At 39.8% G+C, this 22,281-nt stretch overlaps 1 protein-coding gene across 2 annotated transcripts in view; it reads right to left on the bottom strand.

The window, feature by feature from the left end:
* MDFIC2 (MyoD family inhibitor domain containing 2) overlaps window positions 1-22,281 on the bottom strand; it is a 118,586-nt gene that overhangs the window by 48,857 nt on the left and 47,448 nt on the right. The window contains exon 2 of one of the 2 annotated variants that reach the window (XM_038771895.1): window positions 1,936-1,974. The exons of the other annotated variant lie outside the window; for it this stretch is intronic. Coding sequence (XP_038627823.1) covers window positions 1,936-1,974 — 39 coding nt within the window. The remainder of the gene's footprint in view (window positions 1-1,935; window positions 1,975-22,281) is intronic. 2 annotated transcript variants of the gene reach the window in all.

The following is a 22,281-nucleotide window of genomic DNA, read 5'->3' as shown; positions in this document are numbered from 1 at the left end:
TTTCTCCTCTTACTCTTCCCTTCTCTTCCACTGCAGCTTCCCTTACACTGATTCTCTGGAGATTTCTGCCATACAAGGCAATATACCTGGAGCATATTCTAAATCACTTCTAGCACTGCAGTACATGGCAGAAAAGACTGTAAAAGGGGAGAAAGTGGCATCAGTGGGCAGGAAGGATGTGGTAGGTACTTTGTCTGTGTTTGTATATGTGTTTATGTGTGTGTCCCATCATTTGTCAGTTGTGTGACCTTAGGCAAGTCACTGTGCCTCAGTTTCCTCATCTGTAAAATGGGGATTAAATTCCTGTTCTTCCTCCTCCTTAGACTGTGAGCCCTGTGTGAGACAAGAACTGTGTTTGTTCTGCTTGTATTGTAGCTACACCAGCACTTAGCATGGTGTTTGCACATAGTAATACCACCATTATTATTATTATTGTTACTATCATTATTATTATCTCATATCTCTCTGCCACTCTGTCTCTTTATTTTTAGCTTTCAGTATCTCCTACATTTTATGCCTTAGAAATTATGGTCCTGATACACTTATTTGATGCCATTGTGCTTCCTTCTGCTATAACAAGGCTATTTCACTTCCCTCACCCCCCGCCTCCCACTGGCGCTTTATAAAGGGTTAGCCCACTTTTCACTGTCCAGTGCTACTTCTGAATCTCACTGACTCCATCACTCTTTCATAATTTGCGATCCACAACATCAGCTTTGCTGAGGCATTTCTTTATTTCCACTTTCTCAAAACAATATCCCCCCTCTCTAAATCCCAAGTAGCCTTTCTTTCCTTAGTCTCAATTTCTTGTCCTCATCACTCTCATCACTCTCTCTAGTACTCGACTCTTTTACCATGCTATCCTTCCTTTGCTCTCAGCTTGCCAAATTCCAGCTCCAGATCCTGCCCCCTCTCTCCTCTTGCTATCCCTTGCTTCTACTTTCACTCCTTCAAACATACCTAGATCTCATGATGTGAGCCCGTTGTTGGGTAAAGACCATCTGTATATGTTGCCGACTTGTACTTCCCAAGCGCTTTGTACAGTGCTCTGCACACAGTAAGCGCTCAATAAATATGATTGAATGAATGAATAAATCAATCACCAGTTTCTTCAATCCATCCCTTTTCTTCAATTCTGATCTAAACAATTCGAACAAACTGTGTATAATAATTGTCTTCACTTCTTTATTTCCACCTCTCTTTATCACCTCCCTGCTTTCTCCACTTTATTGAGACTTCTCTGGGCAAAGTCTTTGACAAACTCCTTCAATAAATGGTATGTATTGACTGATTGTGATTGACTGATAGATTGATAGTACAACACTATACGAAGCGCTTGGGAGAGTACATCAGAGTTGATGGACACATTCCCTGCCCCCAAAGGAGCTTGCAGTCTAGAGAGCAGCTTACAGTCTCCTCAGCATTCTCTCTTGTCTTGGTTTTACACCCACATGATTTTCTTGGTTTTATTTCTACCTCTCTGCTTTTTTTCCTGTCTCCTTTGTTTGTTCCCTCATTCCTCTCTTGTCTTGCTTCACCCTCCTTCCCACTCTCCACCCTAGCCAATGTAACTCTTTGACATCTCCTGCACTCCTCTCTCCCATCTCCAGCCCATCGTTGCTCATGCCATCCTCCGCTGAAATGCCCTCCCCACTCTCTTACAAAATAATTCAATAAGATAAGCAACTCACTGAGAAGTCATTGCAAAACCATTTCTACCACAGACCCACTGAATGTTGGACAAAAGACATAACTTCTTTCTTTCTTAGTTCCTCCTCCATAAACTGTAAGCTATACTTCCCCAACCCAAAAGAGTTAAAGAAAAAAAAACACGTCTCACATGATTATCACAATAAGTTAAAAAAAAACCCTTATACTAAGACAGTCCTTTTCTGAGAAGAGGAAACTTTATCAGAGAGGTAAGGAAGAGCTTACTGGAGTCTCCAGGAGGATTTCTAATTGAGCTGGCTAATCCTGAAAAAATAGGCGGAATTAAGCATCAAGAGTTAATTATTGGGTTTAAGCCTTGGTCATCATTTCTTCTGTGAAATCTCTTCTTTCTATCACTCTGAGTGAGGTCCTGAAGGAAGGTAAATCTCCTGGGCCCAGTTCTAACTTTCTCTTTTTTGGATACAAAATGTTTTTACTATTACAGTATTCAACACTGTGAAATTGAGAAAAGAAATAAAACATAAGAAATTCTTTAAAATTCTGTGTCAAGATTTTATGCCAATTTGGATTTATAGTAAAATGAGCAACTGAGGTGTGGTTGACAGTGACCCACTATTTCAAAAGCAAAACAGATGGCCCTATCTCCTTGTCAATATGGAGCCTAAGAGAACACAATCAATCAATGAATCAGTGGGATTTATTGAGTGCTTACAATGCGCAGAGACACTTTCACAATAACGAACAGTGAGAATTACAAGACAGATCCTTTAGTGTTTATCCTGTATTTCCTATTTCCTTCTACTGATCTATTGACTGAAATGGGAGTCATTTGTCTTAACGCCAGTTGTAAAGAGTACTTGAGCTGTATTTTCCAGATGTAGAGCAGTCCAGTGGAATTAGAATGGATTTGAAAGTCAGTTGACCTGGGTTCTAACCAGCTCTGTCACTGGCCTGCTGCTTCCTCAGACAAATCACTTAGCCTCAGTTGTTTGTCTGATCATCTGGATATTATTCACTTCCATCCATCTCATGGTATATTGTGAGAATCAACCCTGGCCTGGAATGCCCTCCCTCCACTCATCCACCAAGCTAGCTCTCTTCCTCCCTTCAAAGCCCTACAGAGAGCTCACCTCCTCCAAGAGGCCTTCCCAGAATGAGCCCCCTTTTTCCTGTCCTCCTCCCCATCCCCCCGCCCTACCTCCTTCCCCACCCCACAGCACCTGTATATATGTTTGTACAGATTTATTACTCTATTTTACTTGTACATATTTACTATTCTATTTATTTTGTTAATGATGTGCATTTAGCTTTAATTCTATTTGTTCTGATGACTTGACACCTGTCCACATGTTTTGTTTTGCTGTCCGTCTCCCCCCTTCTAGGCTGTGAGCCCATTGTTGAGTAGGGACCGTCTCTATATGTTGCCAACTTGTACTTCCCAAGTGCTTAGTACAGTGCTCTGTACACAGTAAGCACTCAATAAATACGATTGAATGAATGAATGAATGAATGACTGGACTTTGTAAAAATATAAGGACTGCATAAATTCAAGGTATATAAAGATATTTGCAAAGATGTGACATCCAAGGCTTGGAAAATGAAGCTGATCTGAAAACATTGGTAATTTAATCTCTCCTCCCTTGGCCTAGTCTGTCTGGCCATTGTTCCTACCGTGGCTCCTATTACTGCCAGTATGACTCCCTGGCATGCCCCAGTCCCTGCCACCTCTATGCCACCACCTGGCATTTGGCAGCACTGAGATCCAGAAGTTCTAATCCCATCTCTGCCTCTTGCCTGCTGTGTGACCCTGGGCAAGTCACTTCACTTCTCTGTGCCTCAGTTACTTCAGTTGTAAAATGGGGATGAAGACTTTGAGCCTCATGTGGGACAGGGATTGTGTCCAATCCAATTTGCTTATATCGATCCCAGCACTTAACACAGTGGCTGGCACATAGTAAGCACTTAAATAAATGCCACAAATATTATTATTATTATTAAGTTGGCTTCTTTTTTTCCTAGATTGCAAGATTCTTGGTGCTTAGTCAAACAGGACCTGGGAAGAATAAGTCAATGGGAAAAGTGGGTTGTATTTATTTTGAATAAATACATTTTGAATACCGTAATCCATTCCTAGCCAAACAAAGTGTTTTGTTTAAGGCTTCATTAGCAAGCTACCAACCAACTTTGAATCAATCAATTATTATTTACTGAGCACCTACATAGCTCAGAGCACTGTGTTAAGTTCTGGAAGAGTATAATGAAGGTAAGAGACACAATTCCTGTCCTCACCTCATAATGCTTTACTTGTATTGTTTTAACTGGGGAAAGGAAGAAAAGAAATAGAATCAAAGTAAATTCTGTAGCAGGATAGCAAAATAGTTATCAAACAGAATAACTTTGTATGTATAAAAGAGATAGCAACAGTTTCCACACCAGGGTATTCTGTGTTTAGAGATAGGACAATAAAGATATGAAAGAACAAGAAATATGTTATACATTCTTATGAGGTTTCTGGAACTTGGACTCTAATAAAGTGGGAGTACCTAAATCTTCTCATTCAGAAATCCCTGCTCATTGTTGACTTTTGACTTAGTAAAAAGATTAACTGAAATAATAGCACCCAAAATTTTATTTTGCTCATTCCTCAAAGCCCAGTTAGGACTACTTAATTTTTCTGTTTCCTTTGCTAACTACCAAGGAGCCTGCAGTTTCACTTCTCTAGCCATAGTACCCTTCAGATCTTTTTTTTTTTCCAAGCAGGTTTTGTATTGTCTTAGCTTTAGTTTCATCTTTCCTATGTATCTGTCACCAGTCCCCTTCCTCCCTTTTATTTGTTGATTGTGAGACCTCCAGAGACAGTATCTAATTCCCACCTGTGTATTTTTCCCCAACTCTTAGTACAGCACTCTGCACATAGTAAGTACTTAATAAATACTAATTACTATTACTACTACTGTTGCCACCATGCTAAAATCAGCCAATTTACTTTTTGTAGCTAAATATTCTGTATTCATTACTTGATACTATTCCATTTATTTGACAGGGTGTTCCATAAATAAATAAGGTGACAAGTTTAGAATCATGTTAATTCCCCAGTTCTTATCAGATCTCAATTTAATTAATGATAGTTTATTTGGAATTTCAGTAAAAGAAATAACTATTATCCTGCAGATTTCACATTTAGGATAGACAGTAACTTGTTTGTAGATCTTGAATATTTCCCATGAAACTTGATTCATTGAACACTGAGAAAAGTTAATGTCCTTCTTAATTCATCTGACCCTTCACAGCTAAGTTATTTTTTCATTTTTGCCCTGGAAATTTATAAACTCATAACCAAGTTACCTGCACAACATTTTCATGTACAAAATTAACTGCACAAGTACAGTGCTCAGATCTTCACTGGGGATACAGTCCTCTAGACTGTAAGCATCTTGTGGACAGGGAATATGTCTACCAATACTGTTATACTCTCCTAAGTACTTTGTACAATGCTCTGCACACAGTAGGAGCTCAATAAATACCATTGATTGATTGATATCACAATACATAAATAATAGTTAAGCATGCAAGACTTGCTACTAACTGGTGTCATTTTGGCCTCTTGGATGAGAAGCAGTAGCACATACAAAACTTCAAGTATAAAATTGGAACCTTGTTCAAAGCTCAATCCTTATGTCCAACATTAGTACTGGGCATTAAAAAAGGAAATGTGCTACTGATTTTCAACAATGTTATCTGATGTTAATGACAAAACCTTGGGTGAAGAAAAATAATCCACAAGAGCAAAACTACAGGCAACAACCCAACCCTTGTTAAATGTTATGGCAGTAGCTGAATACTTTTCTCCCACTAAAGTTGCTGCCATACCTGTCAAAATACCAAAATCAGGCACATACTTATTAGGGTGCTACACTAATTTTCCATCTGGCCTCCATTCGGGCACTGTGATGGATTCATTCTCACCATGAGCCACAGTTTGTGAACCTTTAAATGCAAAGTACAATAGTTACCATCATGTTTCAAGTAATATGAGGGTGTTGACTGATTATAATTGCTAAGTCTGAGTTATTAGCTTGTTATTATTGTCGAATAACTGCCATGGAGCAAATTGCTAGTGGTAGAACTCTTTGTCAACCCAGAGGCTGATGCTAAAAGAAGGCAACTTCACTCTGCAGGGTTATTCAAGATAATCCATTAATGAGCTTGATTCTCCCCAGTGCCCAGATCATTTGCAGGGAGTAAGTTAATCACTCAGGGTTCCTCAGGAATAGTACATTACTACTAAATTGAGTTCATTACTACTGGGGCCCACTAAATGGCTGTCTAGTGGCCTGAAAGAGAGCATATGCCTACTTGAGTGCTTCTCTTACTTCCAGGGAATGACTTGACTCCTGAAGAGAGGAGAGTGCATTTAGTAATAAACTTGATGTATTGGGAGGTGGGAGTGGAGGATTTAAAAATTTGCTACCCCTTCTATGGTGACCTATTTACTGCTTCCACTATCCATTCCCACTGTCCATACTGCACAGATTGGAATCTGTATATCTCCAGAACTATGCATTTCCACTTCAGCTCCCAGTCACCTCACCTGAAAATGGTTAGGGGGGTTGAATTAGCACAAGTATCAGGTGTTGGAAAATGTAGTCTTCCAGACTGACTGAATGCTGCCTCCTGGCATGGCATTTATGCACAGTACAAAAATTGTTTGTTTCCCTCCAGCCCCTGTATCCCTCCCACCCCCCCAAAAAAATAGCCATCCTTAAACTGGGCCTAGGCAGCAGACATTTAAATCTTCTGTGCAGAGAGGGATGAAAGTATAGATCTGACAGCTTTTTTCCCTGGATCTGCTGATGTTTTATGAGGTGAGCCCCTCAGGTAGCCCTTCTGCTTCCTTATGTTTGTAAGCTTAACACATTGCTATTTTTTTAATGGCATAGGGTTATGAGGCACTTTGATCATGATGTAAATAAAATGACCATTACTGCATACACCTTCCCTTTTTCATGTCTAGAAAGCAGGACTTGTTACAACTTCCAAGCCATTAGTTTGCTACCACAGCTGGGTTAAACTTGAAATCATCTCAGATACCTTTCCAACCCATAGGTTTCCTGTTTTTCTCAGTCTCATTTTTCAACTTGCCAAAATCCTACTCCTTTTCTGAAGCATTAGCAGTGCCAAAGGAAATTCAGTGTGCCCAGTATATTTGTTAAATTGTTTCCAATTTAACTTGAGAAAAGTGTATTGACTTTTGTATATTTGGCATAGGAAATCTGTATTTCTAAGATAGCAAATTGTTTGTTGGAACCATAGTACATTATGTATAATTCTGCTTTTAGCTGTACAAGTACATTTACTGGAATCTTATTGTGTCAGTACTTGGAAAGTTTGCACCAGCAGTGGTAATCTAATTTGTATCTGGTGGGTGGCAGTGGAAATATGGAGTATGGGAAAACCAAATGTAATTGCCATATGTGATGGATAGCAATTTGGTAACAGGACTGTCTAGTCAGGTGGTGAGTAAAGTATTAGTCAGAAAATGATTAAAAATCTGACCCAAATATCCATTTTGATAGGTACACCAGTTACTGCGGTATTGGTTTTCATTATTTTCTGATTTTGTTCTTGGCTCGAGAGCTTGAAGTTCTAATAGCAAGGTTGAAAAATCTGATTTTATCTTTCTCCTGCTTCTTACTGCTAATCCTCCACTAGACTGTATTGTTTCCTGTATCTTTTGTCTTGGGTAGAAAAGAGACAATCTCTGGCTCATGAACATCTTGTTAAGGTCTATTGAGGATTAGGGAGTGTGACACAGTTTTCTTGCTCAGTCTTTATTGGGAATTTTTCAGCCTGCTTGTCCTGGAGGTCTTTGAAATGTCTTCTATCAAGAAATAATTTTTAGTTCTCTTTGTTCTCCTAAAAATTGGGGTTGTATTTTTCTTAACTGTTTCTGGGTCTGGGAAATGGATTGTATTAGCTGATTGTCTTGTTTAATAGTCGAGTGTGAGATATCCTGTGTGTAATAGCACCATCGGTGAATATGACTTAGAGTATCCTACTGCACTGTACTGATGAAATGTGTTTTAATTTTTGCTTTCCTAAGAAGGAGTTGAAAGAAAAACTCAGAATTTCCATAAAAAGCACTGGACACAAACAATATATGAAAATGTAGAATGCACTTCAATCTGGAGAGTACATGGAGAAACTATTTTACCCCTGGAGAAAATATCTTAATAATTTTCTATAGTTTCTTAAATTTGATAACAGAGGAGGTAAGGTCACCTTTTATCTGATTTGCTTTTGATCTGCTAATTATCTCTTCCCTCTATAATGTCTTTCATCTCTCCTGTAACCAACTTGACTCATGTAATGATTCCCATTTTGCCCCATACTCTGCCTCTACACATTTTCTTTCCACACCAGCCCTCCCCTCCTCCCAGCACCTGTTTGTTGCGATGTTTCTTTAGCTGAGATAGAGAAATGAAACCAAGTACCCCTTACTTCCCTAAAGCTCTCATTTCTTTTTTAAAAAACAGTGTTTACTCTGTAAAATGTAAATTATGTTAACCCTATAGCTTACTCATTCTGTATCATGCATTCTGGCATAAAACTCATTTTTTTTTTGAAAAATTACTGGTGCAAGCCACCGTAGACTTTTCATGGGGTTTTTTTTGTTTATTTGTTTATTTGTTTTTCATTTTCTAATGCTTCTTGGCTCCTATTTCATTGATTATATTTAGTGGGGATCTTAGGGAACCATCAAAAGGATGTTTATTTGCTACTGAAATATCAATTAAGACCACATGCAAACTAATACAGTAATCAAATGCTTGTGCTGGGTAACAAAGTTTTTTAGTCTTTTTTTTTGAATAACGTTAAAGCTGCAGAGGCATGCTAACAAATCTATTTGATCAATATATGGGATGTTAAAAAAGAGAACACAAGATTGACTGATGAATAAAATGAAACTGACACAAATAGGCTGACAGCCAGTTGCAAGTCTCTTTAGGGCAAATGCAATTAACTTAGAATAATAGACTCAAATTTGATGGTTAGAAATGCATTTTTATTAACAATCACAGGCTGAATCATTATGCACTCCTATGAATAAAAGGGTACTTATATTTGTGCATATGTGTGCATGCATATATAAATAAATATGTATTTAGGGTTATTTACATCTATAAACACTGTATACATAGCTTTGAGGAGGGTGAATGTAGATATTAGAATGAGATTTCTGAAATGAAAAAGCCATTCACAAATTGTCTCCATGACTATAAATTTTGAATATGCTTTCAAATTACATATATAAAAATCATTCTAGTTATCAGGTGCCATTAGACATAAAGTCAGTGAGTCCTGGTCCCAGAACTGCTGGTCCATTTGGGATTTGAAATTGCAATCAGGGATTTACAGATTTCATTTTGAAGAGGAGAAGTCATTACTAGAATCCTAAACTCATTTCCTTTCCTTTAATAGCTATTTTAAACTATTCATTTAGAAAATACATTAACTGTTTAGTGTACCTGCGATATATTTCTGTTGGCATTAAATCTGAATTATTTTATTTTTCTTTTCACAAATAACTTCAAAAGAGGAGAAGTAGCAAGTAGTTTCCTTTCAATTAGACTGGAATGTGGCCATCAATAGAATATTGTAAATCACTTCTAAAATCATAATTTTAGAATATTTAACCTCATTTTTTCTCCCAAGTAGCTTATCTAATTTAAATAAGAAAGGAGTTGTGTTTATGAAACAAATCAAATGAAAAAAAAATCATTTGAATCAAATGGATAAAAAAAATCTATAGCATATGAAGAAGATATTAATGAAGCGGAAAATCCTGTCACACTTACAGTGTTTGAAATTAACTTAAATATGATGACTGTGAAAATGTGATGATATAAGAAAACTAAGGCCAAATAAATCCTAACTTTAGAAGTTCCCTGAAGACTTTGGAAGGCAATGTCTTGAATCATTCCTAAACTGCTTTATACTGCATTTGCTTCAAATGTAAAATAAAGCTTCAGGAATTATGTAATTGGCATGCTTCAAAAGGACATCATGAAGATTGACAATTCTTTTTTTAACTATTCTCATGATGGTTTTCAAAACAAATACACTTTAGAAGAGGGCTGCCACCACACATTCCAGGCGCTCACTGACTTTGCTTATAGCATTAGGCACATCAGTTCAACATCTTGCTTTTTTCTCCCAGCTTTGTTCTTTTGAGATGGCAGGGATCTGAACTAACAAGACATCCATTTATATAACAATAACTGGTGGTGTTGTTCTCTTTTCCTATCACTGCTTTCTCTTCTCTCTCTTACTCTCATCTTTTGTATTCAGAGAAGATGCTATTGACAGTGAATTTCAGTGCTTAGAACAGTGCTTTGTACATAGTAAGTGCTTAATAAATGCCATAAAATAAATTTTACCCATGTGAACAGGTGTCGTTGAAAAAAACTGATGCTTGACCGACAGATCCTACCATAATGAGTAAACATGCAGATTCTTCCCTATTGTTCTGATAGGTATTCTGTTTGCAGTTCCTGCACTATTTTCAGTTTTGCATGTTCCATAAAAAAACATGTTGTGCCTTTTTCACTCAACAGGCTTCTCTGTCAGATGCCATGGTGTCTCAATATCCAGCTGCCATATTCCATTATAAGAGGTTTCATCTGTAAAATGGTTCCTTTGCTTCCCTGTGCTATTTTTCAATACTTGTTAAGCATTTACTATGTGTCAAGCATCATCCTAAAAGCTGGGATAGATACAAGTTAATCAGGTGGGACACAGTCCCTGTTCCACATGGGGCTTACAGTCTAAGTAGGAGAGAGAGCCAATCTTGAATCCCCATTTTTGCAGTTGAGGTAACTGAGGCACTTAGAAGTTAAATAACTTGCCCAAGGTCACACAGCAAGTAAGTGGTAGAGCCAGGCATGCTTTCAAATCCTCAATTTGAGCTTACCATACAGTAGCTTTTAGAAAATCTTGCCGTCATTCATTCTGTATATGTGTCACTTCCAGCAAAGCTACATTGACTTAGCCATTGCTCTGAGACTGGGAGATTGATTTTAACTTCAGGATTTGAGAGAGAGAGAGAGAGAGAGAGAGAGAGAGAGAGAGAGAGAGAGAGAGAGAGAGAGAGAGAGAGAGAGGAGAGAGAGAGTGTATATGTGTGTGCAAAGATAGATGATAGATGGATGAGTAGATAAAAGATGACACTTCTCACAGATCCTATTCAGTTGTGTGAGTGTGGTTGAGAGGACCTAAGTGTGATGCCCTGCCTTGTTATCTGCATTTAAGGATAGATTCTTGTTGTGTTAGTGAGTATGTCCCATACAGGTTCTTTTTCTGTTTAAGAGCCTGCTTCTTGGCATCTTAATCTTTACAAAACCTAGGCTCAAAGGGAGCAAACCCTTTTCTGATTGCTGCATGGCAGACTGGACTGTCCACAGTAGCGATCTCCCAGTAACCCACTGCCATTTTCCATTATTTGAGACTGTGCTGTGCTGTGTCTTCAATTTTTTTAGCCCTTCCAGCTTGCAGGTGCCCCTCTTCAGTTCACCATCTAACAGCTGCTTTGATACCCTGATGTCCTCCATTCCCCTCACGTGTTCTGCACAGTGGAGCTCATTTGCTGTGAGCTTTGCTTTGAGGTTGATAAGCTGATCATGTTCCAGGACTTTTTTGTTGATAATCTTGCCCTTCCTTCTGAGCTGAGTATCATTTGAAGATGTGGCTGGCAAAATTGCTCCAGGAGCTGTGTCTCCTGTAGAAGGTCCAGGTCTCATAGCCACATAGGAGGTTAGGCAATGTGACTAATGTATAGACCTTCAACTTGGGATGGAGAGTGATGTCCCATTGTTGCCACACCATTTTACAGTCTGCCAAAATGCATGATAACCATTTTTAATTATTTTTTTCTATCTGTGCACCTTTGGACAGCATGCTGCCTACGTAGCAAAATTTGGTAACTCTTTGAATTTCTATGTTATAATGAAGACCTTTGGTTGTTCATAGGGTTTAACTGATGTGGGTTGATATATAACTTATGTTTTCTTCATACTTACTGTTAGACTGTTGCACCGTGCACAGTCTGCAAAGCAATTCCTAATCATTTGCGTATCTTCTTGTGTGTGTGCCTCTAGAGCACAGTCATCTGCATAAATCAGTTCCTGAACCACTGTTTCAAAGACTTTTGAAAATATTCATTGCCTGTTGAGCTGGAAGAGTTTCTGCATGGATCAGAAGTGTATTTAGATTGTGTTTTCTTTCAAAACAACTATTTTTGTTGGGGGAGGATTTAAAGAACTTTAGGAAAAAGGTCTCTAGGAAAAAGCAAGTTAAGGGACTGTTTTCCTGAAGAGTTGGGCCACAATTCAGAGAGCAGAGGGGCTGTTTCCTGCACAAGAATAGGAAGAGCCTCTCTGAATCCCTTAAGAACCTCTGCCTGAGTTGTCACATCCTTTTCTGCCTCCACTGGATGTTCTTGGGATCCAATATCCATTCCATCTGTTTCCTCCACTATAGTGTAAGCTTCTTGAGGATAGGAACTGTTTTTACTTATGATATTGTACCTTTCCAAACACTCAGTACAGACTCTGCACACAATAAGCACTCAATAGATACCATTGATGGATTGATTCTAGTCCCTGGAATAGGCCTGAATAGGCATATCCACATAGCTCACCTATCACCTAATTAATGTTTTGTGGGAAAGTTTACATCTAGCAAAAGTTATTTAGGACTTTTGTTTATGAATCTATTTTTCTCTGTGAATTCCAATCCTCCTTTGGGTACATTTTTCCTTGTAAATGTTGTTGGTGGATTCTGTCTCAAAATGTTTGCTGAAAATAGTTTTACATAAGCCCAAAAGACTGATCATCTAACACTCCAGTTTTCCTGGCTATTTCTGGGAAGAGCTGGGTAATGATACTTATGCAAATTTTTTTATCAAGGTTACCCAAGTTTAACAGTTTTCACCCCAGCTTGTAGATCCCTTATTGCATTTTAAAGTTGGCAGCATAAAATAGATTGAACAGGACTGGATCACAGCCTTGCTTCACTCCAACCAAAGTGGAAAAAAGGTTCAGTTCTGTCAACTCAAAATCAGTCAACCAATTTGTCATGCAGTTGCGTAAGGATCTTGGTGAGTTTCACAAGACAACAAATTTTATTTACTTAGCATTTTCCAGAGTCTTGGACTGTTGATGGTGTCAAATATTTTTATGTTGTCAATGAACACAATTTAGAGAGTTTGGTGCTGCTCACTATGATTTTCCAATATTTGTTGCCTTGCAAAGATCTTGTTTGCTGTGCTGCAATTTGGTTTGAAGCCGCATTATAATTCAGGCAGCATTTAGATGACCATGTTCTTAGTAGCCTGCACAGAAGAATTCTGGCTAGAATTTTGCCTTCTGTAGTCAAGTCTCTCCCTTTTCCTATTAAAAATGATTATTAGGGCAGAGTCATTGATATCTGTGGTGCCTACTCTGTGTTCACCACCTCCTCCTGGAAACAATATTTAAGCTTAGTTTCACAGACACTGTCATCTCCTTGTTCTCCTCCTATCTCTCTGGCCGCTCCTTCTTAATCCCTTTCACCAGCTCCTCTTCTGCTTCCCAACCCCTAACTGTGGGGATCCCTCAAGGTTCAGTCCTGGGTCCCCTTCTAATTCTCCTTTTACACCCACTGCCTTGGAGAACTCCTTTGCTCCCATGGTTTCAATAATCAATTAATAATAATTATAATTATAATAATAGTATTTGTTAAGCACTTACTATGTGCCAAGCACTGTTCTAAACACAGGGATAGATACAAGGTTATCAGGTTGTCCCATGTGGGGCTCACAGTCTTAATCCCCATTTGACAAATGAGGTAACTGGGGCACAGAGAAGTTAAGGGACTTGCCCAAAGTCACACAGCTGACAAGTGGCAAAGCTGGAATTCTATGTGGATAATTCCCAAATCTACCTCTCCAGCCCCAAACTCTCTCCTTTCCTGTAATCCCACATTGCCTTCAAGACAACTGTGGTGATCCCACAACAAGCTTCCTTATTAGTGACTGTTTGTGATCCCACAAACAACAAGAAGGAAGACATTGGTGAAGGCATTAATGGGCTGTATCTGAGATAGGTGATTGCTGGCCTGTGGGGGCAGAGCATGGAAGGAGGAGTGGCTTTCTCTTCCTGTTCTACCCGGTAATGGGCCTGGACCAATCAATGACTGCTACGTAGAGCCACAGCTGCAATGCCTAAACCAGATAAAAGGAGCTCGTTTTGAATTGCAAGGAGGTACACTAAGGCACCGAGAGAAGTAGAGGGAAGCAAGTATTGAAGGAGCGAGCAGCACTTAGGAGCAGCAGAAGGCAACAGTGCTTGGAAGCAGAAAGAAGAAGCAATTGGCAGAATGGGCTCCCTTGATCAGCAGACTGGTATTGGACCCTTGGTGGAGTGAGTGTATATGTCATTCCCTTGCATGTTGGTAAAACTAAGTAAAAATCTTCCCACAGTAACCTTGGTGATCAGAGGTGTGGCTTGACTCTAGTATGTGTCACTGAGGTTCCACCCAGTCCAGGAAGGCCCTGGTTGGTATGATCCTGGCAGGAGAGGGAGGTTGGTTGTGACAACAACTCTACTTGGATATCTCAAACTTAGCTTGTCCAAACCATACCCTCTGATTGTTCAGATACAAACTCTCTCTTCCTCCTGATTTTCCCATCACTGTTGACAACATCACTTGTCTCACAAATCCACATCATCTGGTATCATCCTGACCAATGTCTCCTTTTACTCACATATTCAGTCACCAAATCCTGTTGGTTCTATGCTCACAATTTTTCTAAAGTCTGACTCTTCTTCTTCATCCAAACTGCTACTATGCTGGTTCAAACACTGTATCCTACCTCAACTCCTGTATCAACCTCCTCACAGTCCTCCTTGCCTCCACTGTCTCCCTTATTCAGTCCATACTTCACTCTGTTGCCTGGGTCATTTTTCCAAAAAAATTGTTCTATGCATATCTTCCCACTCTTCAAAAACTCCCGGTGGTTGCCCATCCACCTCCTCCTCACCATCGGCTCTGAGGCACTCAATCAGCTTTCTCCTCCTACCTATCCTTGCTTCTGTCCCAGTATCATGCAGCCTACACACTTCACTCCTCTAATACCACCCCACATACTCTGCCTCAGTCTCATCTTTCTCACCTCCACACCTGTGTTCATGCACTGCTTCCTGCCTGGAACTTCCTCCCACTTCATATTTGACAGACTTCAAAGCCCTACTAAAACCTCCTCCCACTTCATATCTGACAGACTTCAAAGCCCTAATAAAATCATATCTCCTTTCAGAAGCCTTCCCTGACTATCCTTTCCCCACCCTATTCTCCCTCCTTTCTGTTTCACCTGTGATGATGATGATGATAATAAAAATATAATTGTGGTATTTGTTAAGCCCTTACTATATATCAGGCACTGTACTAAACACTGAGGTGGTTATAAGTAAATTGGGTTGGACACAGTTCCTGTCCCACAAGGGGCTCACAGTCTTATTCCTTATTTTACAGATGAGGTAACTAAGCCCCAGAGAAGTGAAATGACTTGCCTATTGCCACACAGCAGACAAAAGGCAGAGTCAGGATTTGATTCCAGGTCCTTCTGACTCCCACGCCCATGCTTTACCCACTAGGCCATGCTGCTTCTCTATGACTAACCTCCTTTCATCTCATTACTCTGTTTTCTTACCCTTCTGGTATCACCTTTGATTGCGGAAAGGCTTGCTCAGAGATCTGAGGACTAGGTTCCCTCCACGCATATTGATATCTAAATGATGCCATCACATTTGGCTGCTTTTCCATTTTTCATGGCTTTGATTATAGAGATTACTTCCTCAAAAATAGAGCTATGGTCATGTCTCCACTTTGGCTGGTTATCTATGTCTAGAAGGGTCTCTTTCTCTATGTGGAAAGCATGGTCAGGAATTCACTGTATTGTTCTTCTCATCTCAGGAGAATTCTTTCTTCGCTTATGATGATCTGCACTCTTTCATGGTGCTGTAGTAGTGTGAATGGGACCATAGCTCTTCTTTACAGATGAATAAAAACCTTTTGTTTGGTGATGATCACCATATCCCTGGATCTCTTCAGCTTTGGTATCTCACCATTGGTCATACGTGCTTCTTACTTTGACCTAAACCCATCACAGCTTTTGTGTGGGCTTCTGTTTTGTTACAATAATGGAGAACTGTGAGGCTCTATTGGAGTATTTCCTGTTTGGCTCCAATTTTTCAACATCTAAGTCACTTATCAAACCAGTTTTGGAGGTTTCTCTTTGTCAGACCCAGTCTTGATGGCTGCCTGAAATACTTGTAGCTGGGATTCCTTGTTCCAATAGAGCTGCTTTGATGCTGTCACCAAGCACCATGTAAGTCTCTTTATTTTCAAGGAGTTTGATGTTAGTCTTCTTGATGTTTAGTTGCAACCTTTCCAGTACACTAGTTTTCTTGGTAGCTTGAGTTTGGAGCATATTAGCTGCTAGTCATTCCAACAGTATGGAGCCTTGCATGGCTGCAATAATGCCATTCAATCAATGGTATTTATTGAGCACTTACTATGTGCAAAGAATTGTACTAAACACTTGGGAAAAGTTCAGTACAACAGAGTTTGAAGGTGCAGTCCCTGACCACAAGGAATTTACAGTCTACAGGGGAAGAAAGCCATTAAAATAAATTTCAGATGGGGGAAATAGGAGAGTAGTCTATGAGAGGCCATTGTTTAGACCTTGGGTTCAAATATGAGGTCTTTCTCTGGTTTGGAAGGCAGAAGGTGTTGTTGGTGATTACTGGCTGATTCATTCATTCAATCGTATTTATTGAGCGCTTACTGTGTGCAGAGCACTGAATGAAGCGCTTGGAAAGTACAAATCGGCTGATGATGTCTGGAACATTCACTGAGCAGTAAGCAAATTGCTATTTGGCTTTTTGATCCTCTGGCATCTGATAACTGTTTTCTCTGTCTTGGCAACACTATCCATTCTTGCCTTGAAATCTCCCATGAATACTAGCTTGTCAGCTGTTGGATATGACCTATCTAGATCCACTTACCATATCTCATCTTGACTACTTACTGCATCATCCTCCTCAGTGACCTCCTTGACTCCAGGCCTTGCTTCATTCTGCTGCCCAAATCATTTTTCAAAAAAATGAAGCAGAGTGGCCTAATGGATAGAGTGTGGGCCTGGGAGTCAGAAGGACCGGGGTTCTGCTTCTGGCTGCACCACTTGTCTGCTGTGTAACCTTGGACAAGTCACTTAATTTTTCTGTATTTAAGTTATCTCATCCGTAAAAAATGGGGATTAAGACTGGGAGCCCCATGTGGGACATGGACTGTGTCCAACCTGATTAACTTGCATATATCTTACAGTCTACAGGGAGACTGCTTAGTATAGTTCCTGGCACATAGTCAGTTCTTAACGAATACCATAAAAACAAACAAATAAAGTTCTGTCCACGTCTCTCCACTCCTCAAGGACCTCTAGTGCTTGCCAATCCACCTCTGCATCAAACAGAAACTTTTTACCATTGATTTTAAGGCATTCAGTCAGCTTTCCCCTTCCTACCTTACCTCACTAACCTCCTACTACAACCTAGCCTGCACATTTCAATCCTCTAAGGCCAACCTACTTACTGTACCTCAATCTTGTCTATTTCACCATGAATCCCACACCCATGTCCTCCCCCTATCCTGGAACTCCCTTCCCCTCCATATACACCAGTCCTCACTCTCTGCACCTTCAAAGCATTATTAAGGTCACACCTCCTCCAAGAGGCCTTCTCGATTTAAGCCCTCTTTTCCAGACTTCTTCTAACTTCTGTGTCACCTAAGCACTTTGATCTGTGACTTTGGGGCATTTGATATAATAACAATAATGATGGCATTTGTTAAGCGCTTACTATGTGCAAAGCACTGTTCTAAGCGCTGGGGGGATACAGTGGGATCAGGTTGTCCCATGTGGGGCTCACAGTCTTAATCCTCATTTTACAGATGAGGTAACTGAGGCTCATAGAAGTTAAGTGACTTGCCCAAGGTCACACAGCAGACATGTGGTGGAGCTGAGATTCGAACCCATGACCTCTGACTCCAAAGCCCGTGCTCTTTCCACTGAGCCACACTGCTTCTCTATGCACCCCACCCTCAATCCCACAGCACTTATATAAATATCTTTAAATTATTTACATTAACATCTTTTTCCTGCTCTAAACTGTAAGTTCATTTTGGGCAGGAACATGTCTACCTCTCTGTTGTAATGTAACCTCCCAAGGGCTTAGTACAGTGCTCTGAACATTAAGTGCTCCATAAATACCATTGATTGATTGATTCACTGTTATTTGTCATTATTGGGGTATAGGTACTAAAGATAGTATCAAAGCTCATAAACCTCTGGGCAGATTTGAGAGGCAAGAAATTAAGGGCTGTCAGATTACACAGTTGACACCTAAGTGATGTCACTCTGGAGATGGGAAAGCTCACCAGAAGAAGGTGTCTCCAGCACCTGTCTCAGTGAACTGTCCTTCATCAGATAGTCTTATTTTGTTTGGTGTAGCAATATCTACTCTGTAATTGGCCAGTTCAAAAGCAACATATGCCATCCTTCTTTGGGGAAATTGTTGTTGTTATTGTTCACTAGTGTCTTGATAGTCCCTGACTGAATGGTTAATTTCTGTTTATTTATGGGTTTTCTCTTTGTAACTGCACTGCAGGATAGAGGTTCACTCTGCCCATCTTCTGGATAGACTCTTAATGAACAACCAGAAGACCCTCTCATTTTTTTTAAGTAAAAATAATGATAATGATAAATAACATTTATTGAGCACTTACAGTGTGCAGATCACTGTACTAAGCGCTTGGGAGAGTGTAATGTTACAGAGTTGGTAGACACGTTCCCTGTCCACAATAATATTTAAGTGCTGATGGTGTGCCAAGCACTGAACTACATTCTGGGTAGGAACAAAATAATCAGGTCCCACGTGGGGCTCACATTCTAAGTAGGAGGGAGAGCAGGCACTGAATCTCCATTTTGTTGATGAGGTAACTGAGGCACAGAGAAGTTAAGTGACTCACCCAAGGTCACACAGCAGGTAAATGAATTAGAACCCAAGGCTTCTGACTCCCAGGCCCATGCTCTTTTCACTAGGCCATGCTGCTCCTCATTGAGAAACAATATTAAGCTGTTGGTTTCTTTTGTAAATCAAAATACAGTTGTAGTCTTCCAGGAAGTGTGACTCCTTTTCATTTCCATGAATGACATCTAGTGGACTGATCACTGGATTGGGGCTCAGGAAACCTTGGTTCAAATCCCAGTTTCTCCACTGCCTTTTGTGGCCTACAATAATAATAATGTCACTTATTAAGCACTTACTATGTGCAAAGCACTGTCTAAGCGCTGGGGAGGTTACAAGGTGATCAGGTTGTCCCACGGGGGGCTCACAGCCTCAATCCCCATTTTACAGATGAGGTACAGCCACCTAATCTCTCTGGGACTCAGTTCCCTCCACTGCAAAATAGGAATACGGTAGAAAATGAGTCCCACACGCAAAAGGGACTTTATCTGCTCTTATAACCTTGTATCTACTCCAGTACTTAGCACATAGTAGAAATTTAATAAATACCCTAATTATTGCCAGTCAATAGTGTTATGCAGATTCTGCAAAGCAGTTCATAATCAACTAATCATTTAATGGTATTAAGCAGGCTACTAAGGGCAAAACAATTTACTTAGTGCTCACAAACATAATGGAAGCAAAATACATATTCCTTCCCCACGAGAAGTTTAGAGTCTCATGGGGGAGACAGAAATGCAAAATTACTTACCCAACTAGTGGGGACAGAGGAAAGAACAAGGATGAAATAGGTAGCAGAATGAATATTCCAGGATACAATAGCAGAATAAATGAGAAGAATAAATAACAGAATGGTAATTGAATATACAAGAATACATAAATGCCAAGGAATAATATGAAATGTATAAGGCAAAGGGGATGATATGACTTGGGGTTTTGAGAAAAGTTTCCTAAAGGAGATGTCATTTTAGGAGAACACAATTGCTGCTGGTCTTCTTGTTTTTTTTTTACCTCTGGAGCACAATAGAGACTACATGTAATGACCTATGGAAAACTGTGTCAAGCTTCTTGGGATCTGTTGAGCTGGAAAAGTGTCCTGGTAGGTAAGATGTGTATTCTGACATCAGCTTCAAGTACCCTTCTCATGGCCGTATTGTTATGGAATACCCAAAAGATCTAGACAAACTTCTCGCGGCAGCCAACTAACCTTAGTTTTTTGGTGTGAGTCCAAGTCTGCTAATAGTGGCAAATGATTCTGCAAAGAGAGTACTGAGGTCTCAGTGGTGTTCATTGTATATTTCCTGTGTCTGTTGTACTCCTAGGTTTTTGGATTCTGAGAAGGGGTGATGAAGACATTTTTCAGTAGTCTGTTTTGTTTTGTTGTCTGTCTCCCCCTTCTAGACTGTGAGCCCGTTGTTGGGTAGGGACCATCTCTATATGTTGCCGACTTGTACTTCCCAAGTGCTCTGCACACAGTAAGCGCTCAGTAAATATGATTGAATGAATGTTCAGAAGGCTTCTGGCTAGGATTTTACTAGGAATCCAGTTATCTTTCTACTCACGTGGCATTTCCTCACCCTTCCATATGTTAAGGTGAAGTCCAGGTAGATAGCTAAGAAGTAAACTATCTCTTTATGTATCCTACTTTCTTCAGTATTGCTTTCTCCACTGGTTTTTCCAATTTTCATGGCGATGACTGCAACAATGGTCTTTATGTCAGCATGTTTCTATGCTAATAGCTCATTCACACTTAGTTATAATGAAATTAAAATGCTATTTTAGGTTTACCACATTGGTCTCAATGTTCTGCTTTAATCTGTTTCCTCTCCTTATCACCATCCCTCTCATCTCCACATCCACATTCCAAGAGGATTAATTTTTTATGATGTTTGTTAAGCCCTTGCTACATAATAATCATAATAATGATAGCATTTATTAAGCGCTTACTATATGCAAAGCACTGTTCTAAGCACTGGGGAGGTTACAATGTGATCAGGTTGTCCCACAGGGGGCTCACAGTCTTAATCCCCATTTTACAGATGAGGTAACTGAGATGCAGGGAAGTTAAGTGACTTGCCCAAAGTCACACAGCTGACATGTGGCAGAGCTGGGATTTGAACCCATGACCTCTGACTCCAAAGCCCGTGCTCTTTCCACTGAGCTACGCTGCTTCTCCATGCCAGCCACTGTACTAAGTGCTGGGGTAAATACAAGCTACTCGGGTTGGACACAATCCATGTCCCACAAGGGGCTCACAGTCTTAACCACTGTTTTACAGATGAGGTAGCTGAGGCCCGGAGAAGTGGAGTGACTTGCTTAAGGTCACACAGTAGACAAATGGCAGAGCTAGGATTAGAAGCCAGGTTCTTCTGAATCCCAGGTCCATGTTCTATCCACTAAGATGCCGAATGAAGCTGCATTCATAGTAAAATTCCGACAATGATGCTTTACTTAATTCTGCGTCACTTACCACCTCATTATAACTGTATCAGTCTCCATACGAGGGCAAGAAGGACTCTGGGACAAAAGGGCAAGGAACACAAGCAGGTTGCCTCAGCAACCTCTTTCCGCAGGTACTTCCATGGTCTAATCACTCTGGCAGTGAAAACTTGTGTTTTTCCTAAGGTTGAAGCTAACATTTTTTCCTTTTTCCTAAACAAATATCAGTGGAGGTGCCTGCTGTGAAAATGGAAAGAAAGTTAATGTCTTAAACGGGAGTGCTGACAATTCAACAGTGATGCAATGAGGATAGCTATCCTGTTCTTTCCTTTTTTGGAAGTTGATGAGACACCAGGGCAGTGTGAAGTCCTCTGTGTTCTCAATGTATTTATTTTCTTAAGATTAAAGTTGCTAAGATACAGTAGTTATTCCAAATTGCAATAGTCCATGCCAAGAGTAATAAATGAAAGGACTGAAATTGCTAATAAAAAAAAATTCTTGAGGGAGTGAGGAAGTTCTTTGGCTGAAAAATGAACACTATGTTAGGTGCCCTATGTTATAACACATAATTAGACCCAGTGGTCAGGCTGTTGTTTATTTGGATTTTAGAGTGGAATTTTGGTTTCTAGTTGTTTATTAGATGATGGTTGTCACGGGAGGGATCAGTTATTGGTTGCTCTCTTCTGTGTGATAAATATTAGGATTTTGGCTGCTTTGGTCTAGCCTTCTAAACTTTACTCTTGCTTAGGAGTATAGTTATTTTCTTAAACTTCTTTGCTTCACACCCAATTAGCTCCAGACCTTCTTCAAACTTTGGCTCATATTTCTTTTCCTTAAATTTTATTTTGATTTGATTATTACAAATAAAATATATTGCAAGTAAAGTGAAATTTCACAAACTAATACATACAGATCATCAATGATCATACCAATTTGAATTACATTCCTCTGAAAACTTCAAAGGGCTTTTGAAACAATTTCCTTCATCGTCATGAGAGAACCCTGTGCTGGTAGGAAAAACTGTCCATAAAACACTTAAGAAAAAGCA

Source organism: Tachyglossus aculeatus, chromosome X1 (assembly GCF_015852505.1).
Source record: "Tachyglossus aculeatus isolate mTacAcu1 chromosome X1, mTacAcu1.pri, whole genome shotgun sequence".
NCBI lineage: Eukaryota > Metazoa > Chordata > Mammalia > Monotremata > Tachyglossidae > Tachyglossus > Tachyglossus aculeatus.
The sequence above is the reverse complement of the archived record's forward strand: the minus strand, read 5'-3'. Positions and strand labels throughout refer to the sequence as shown.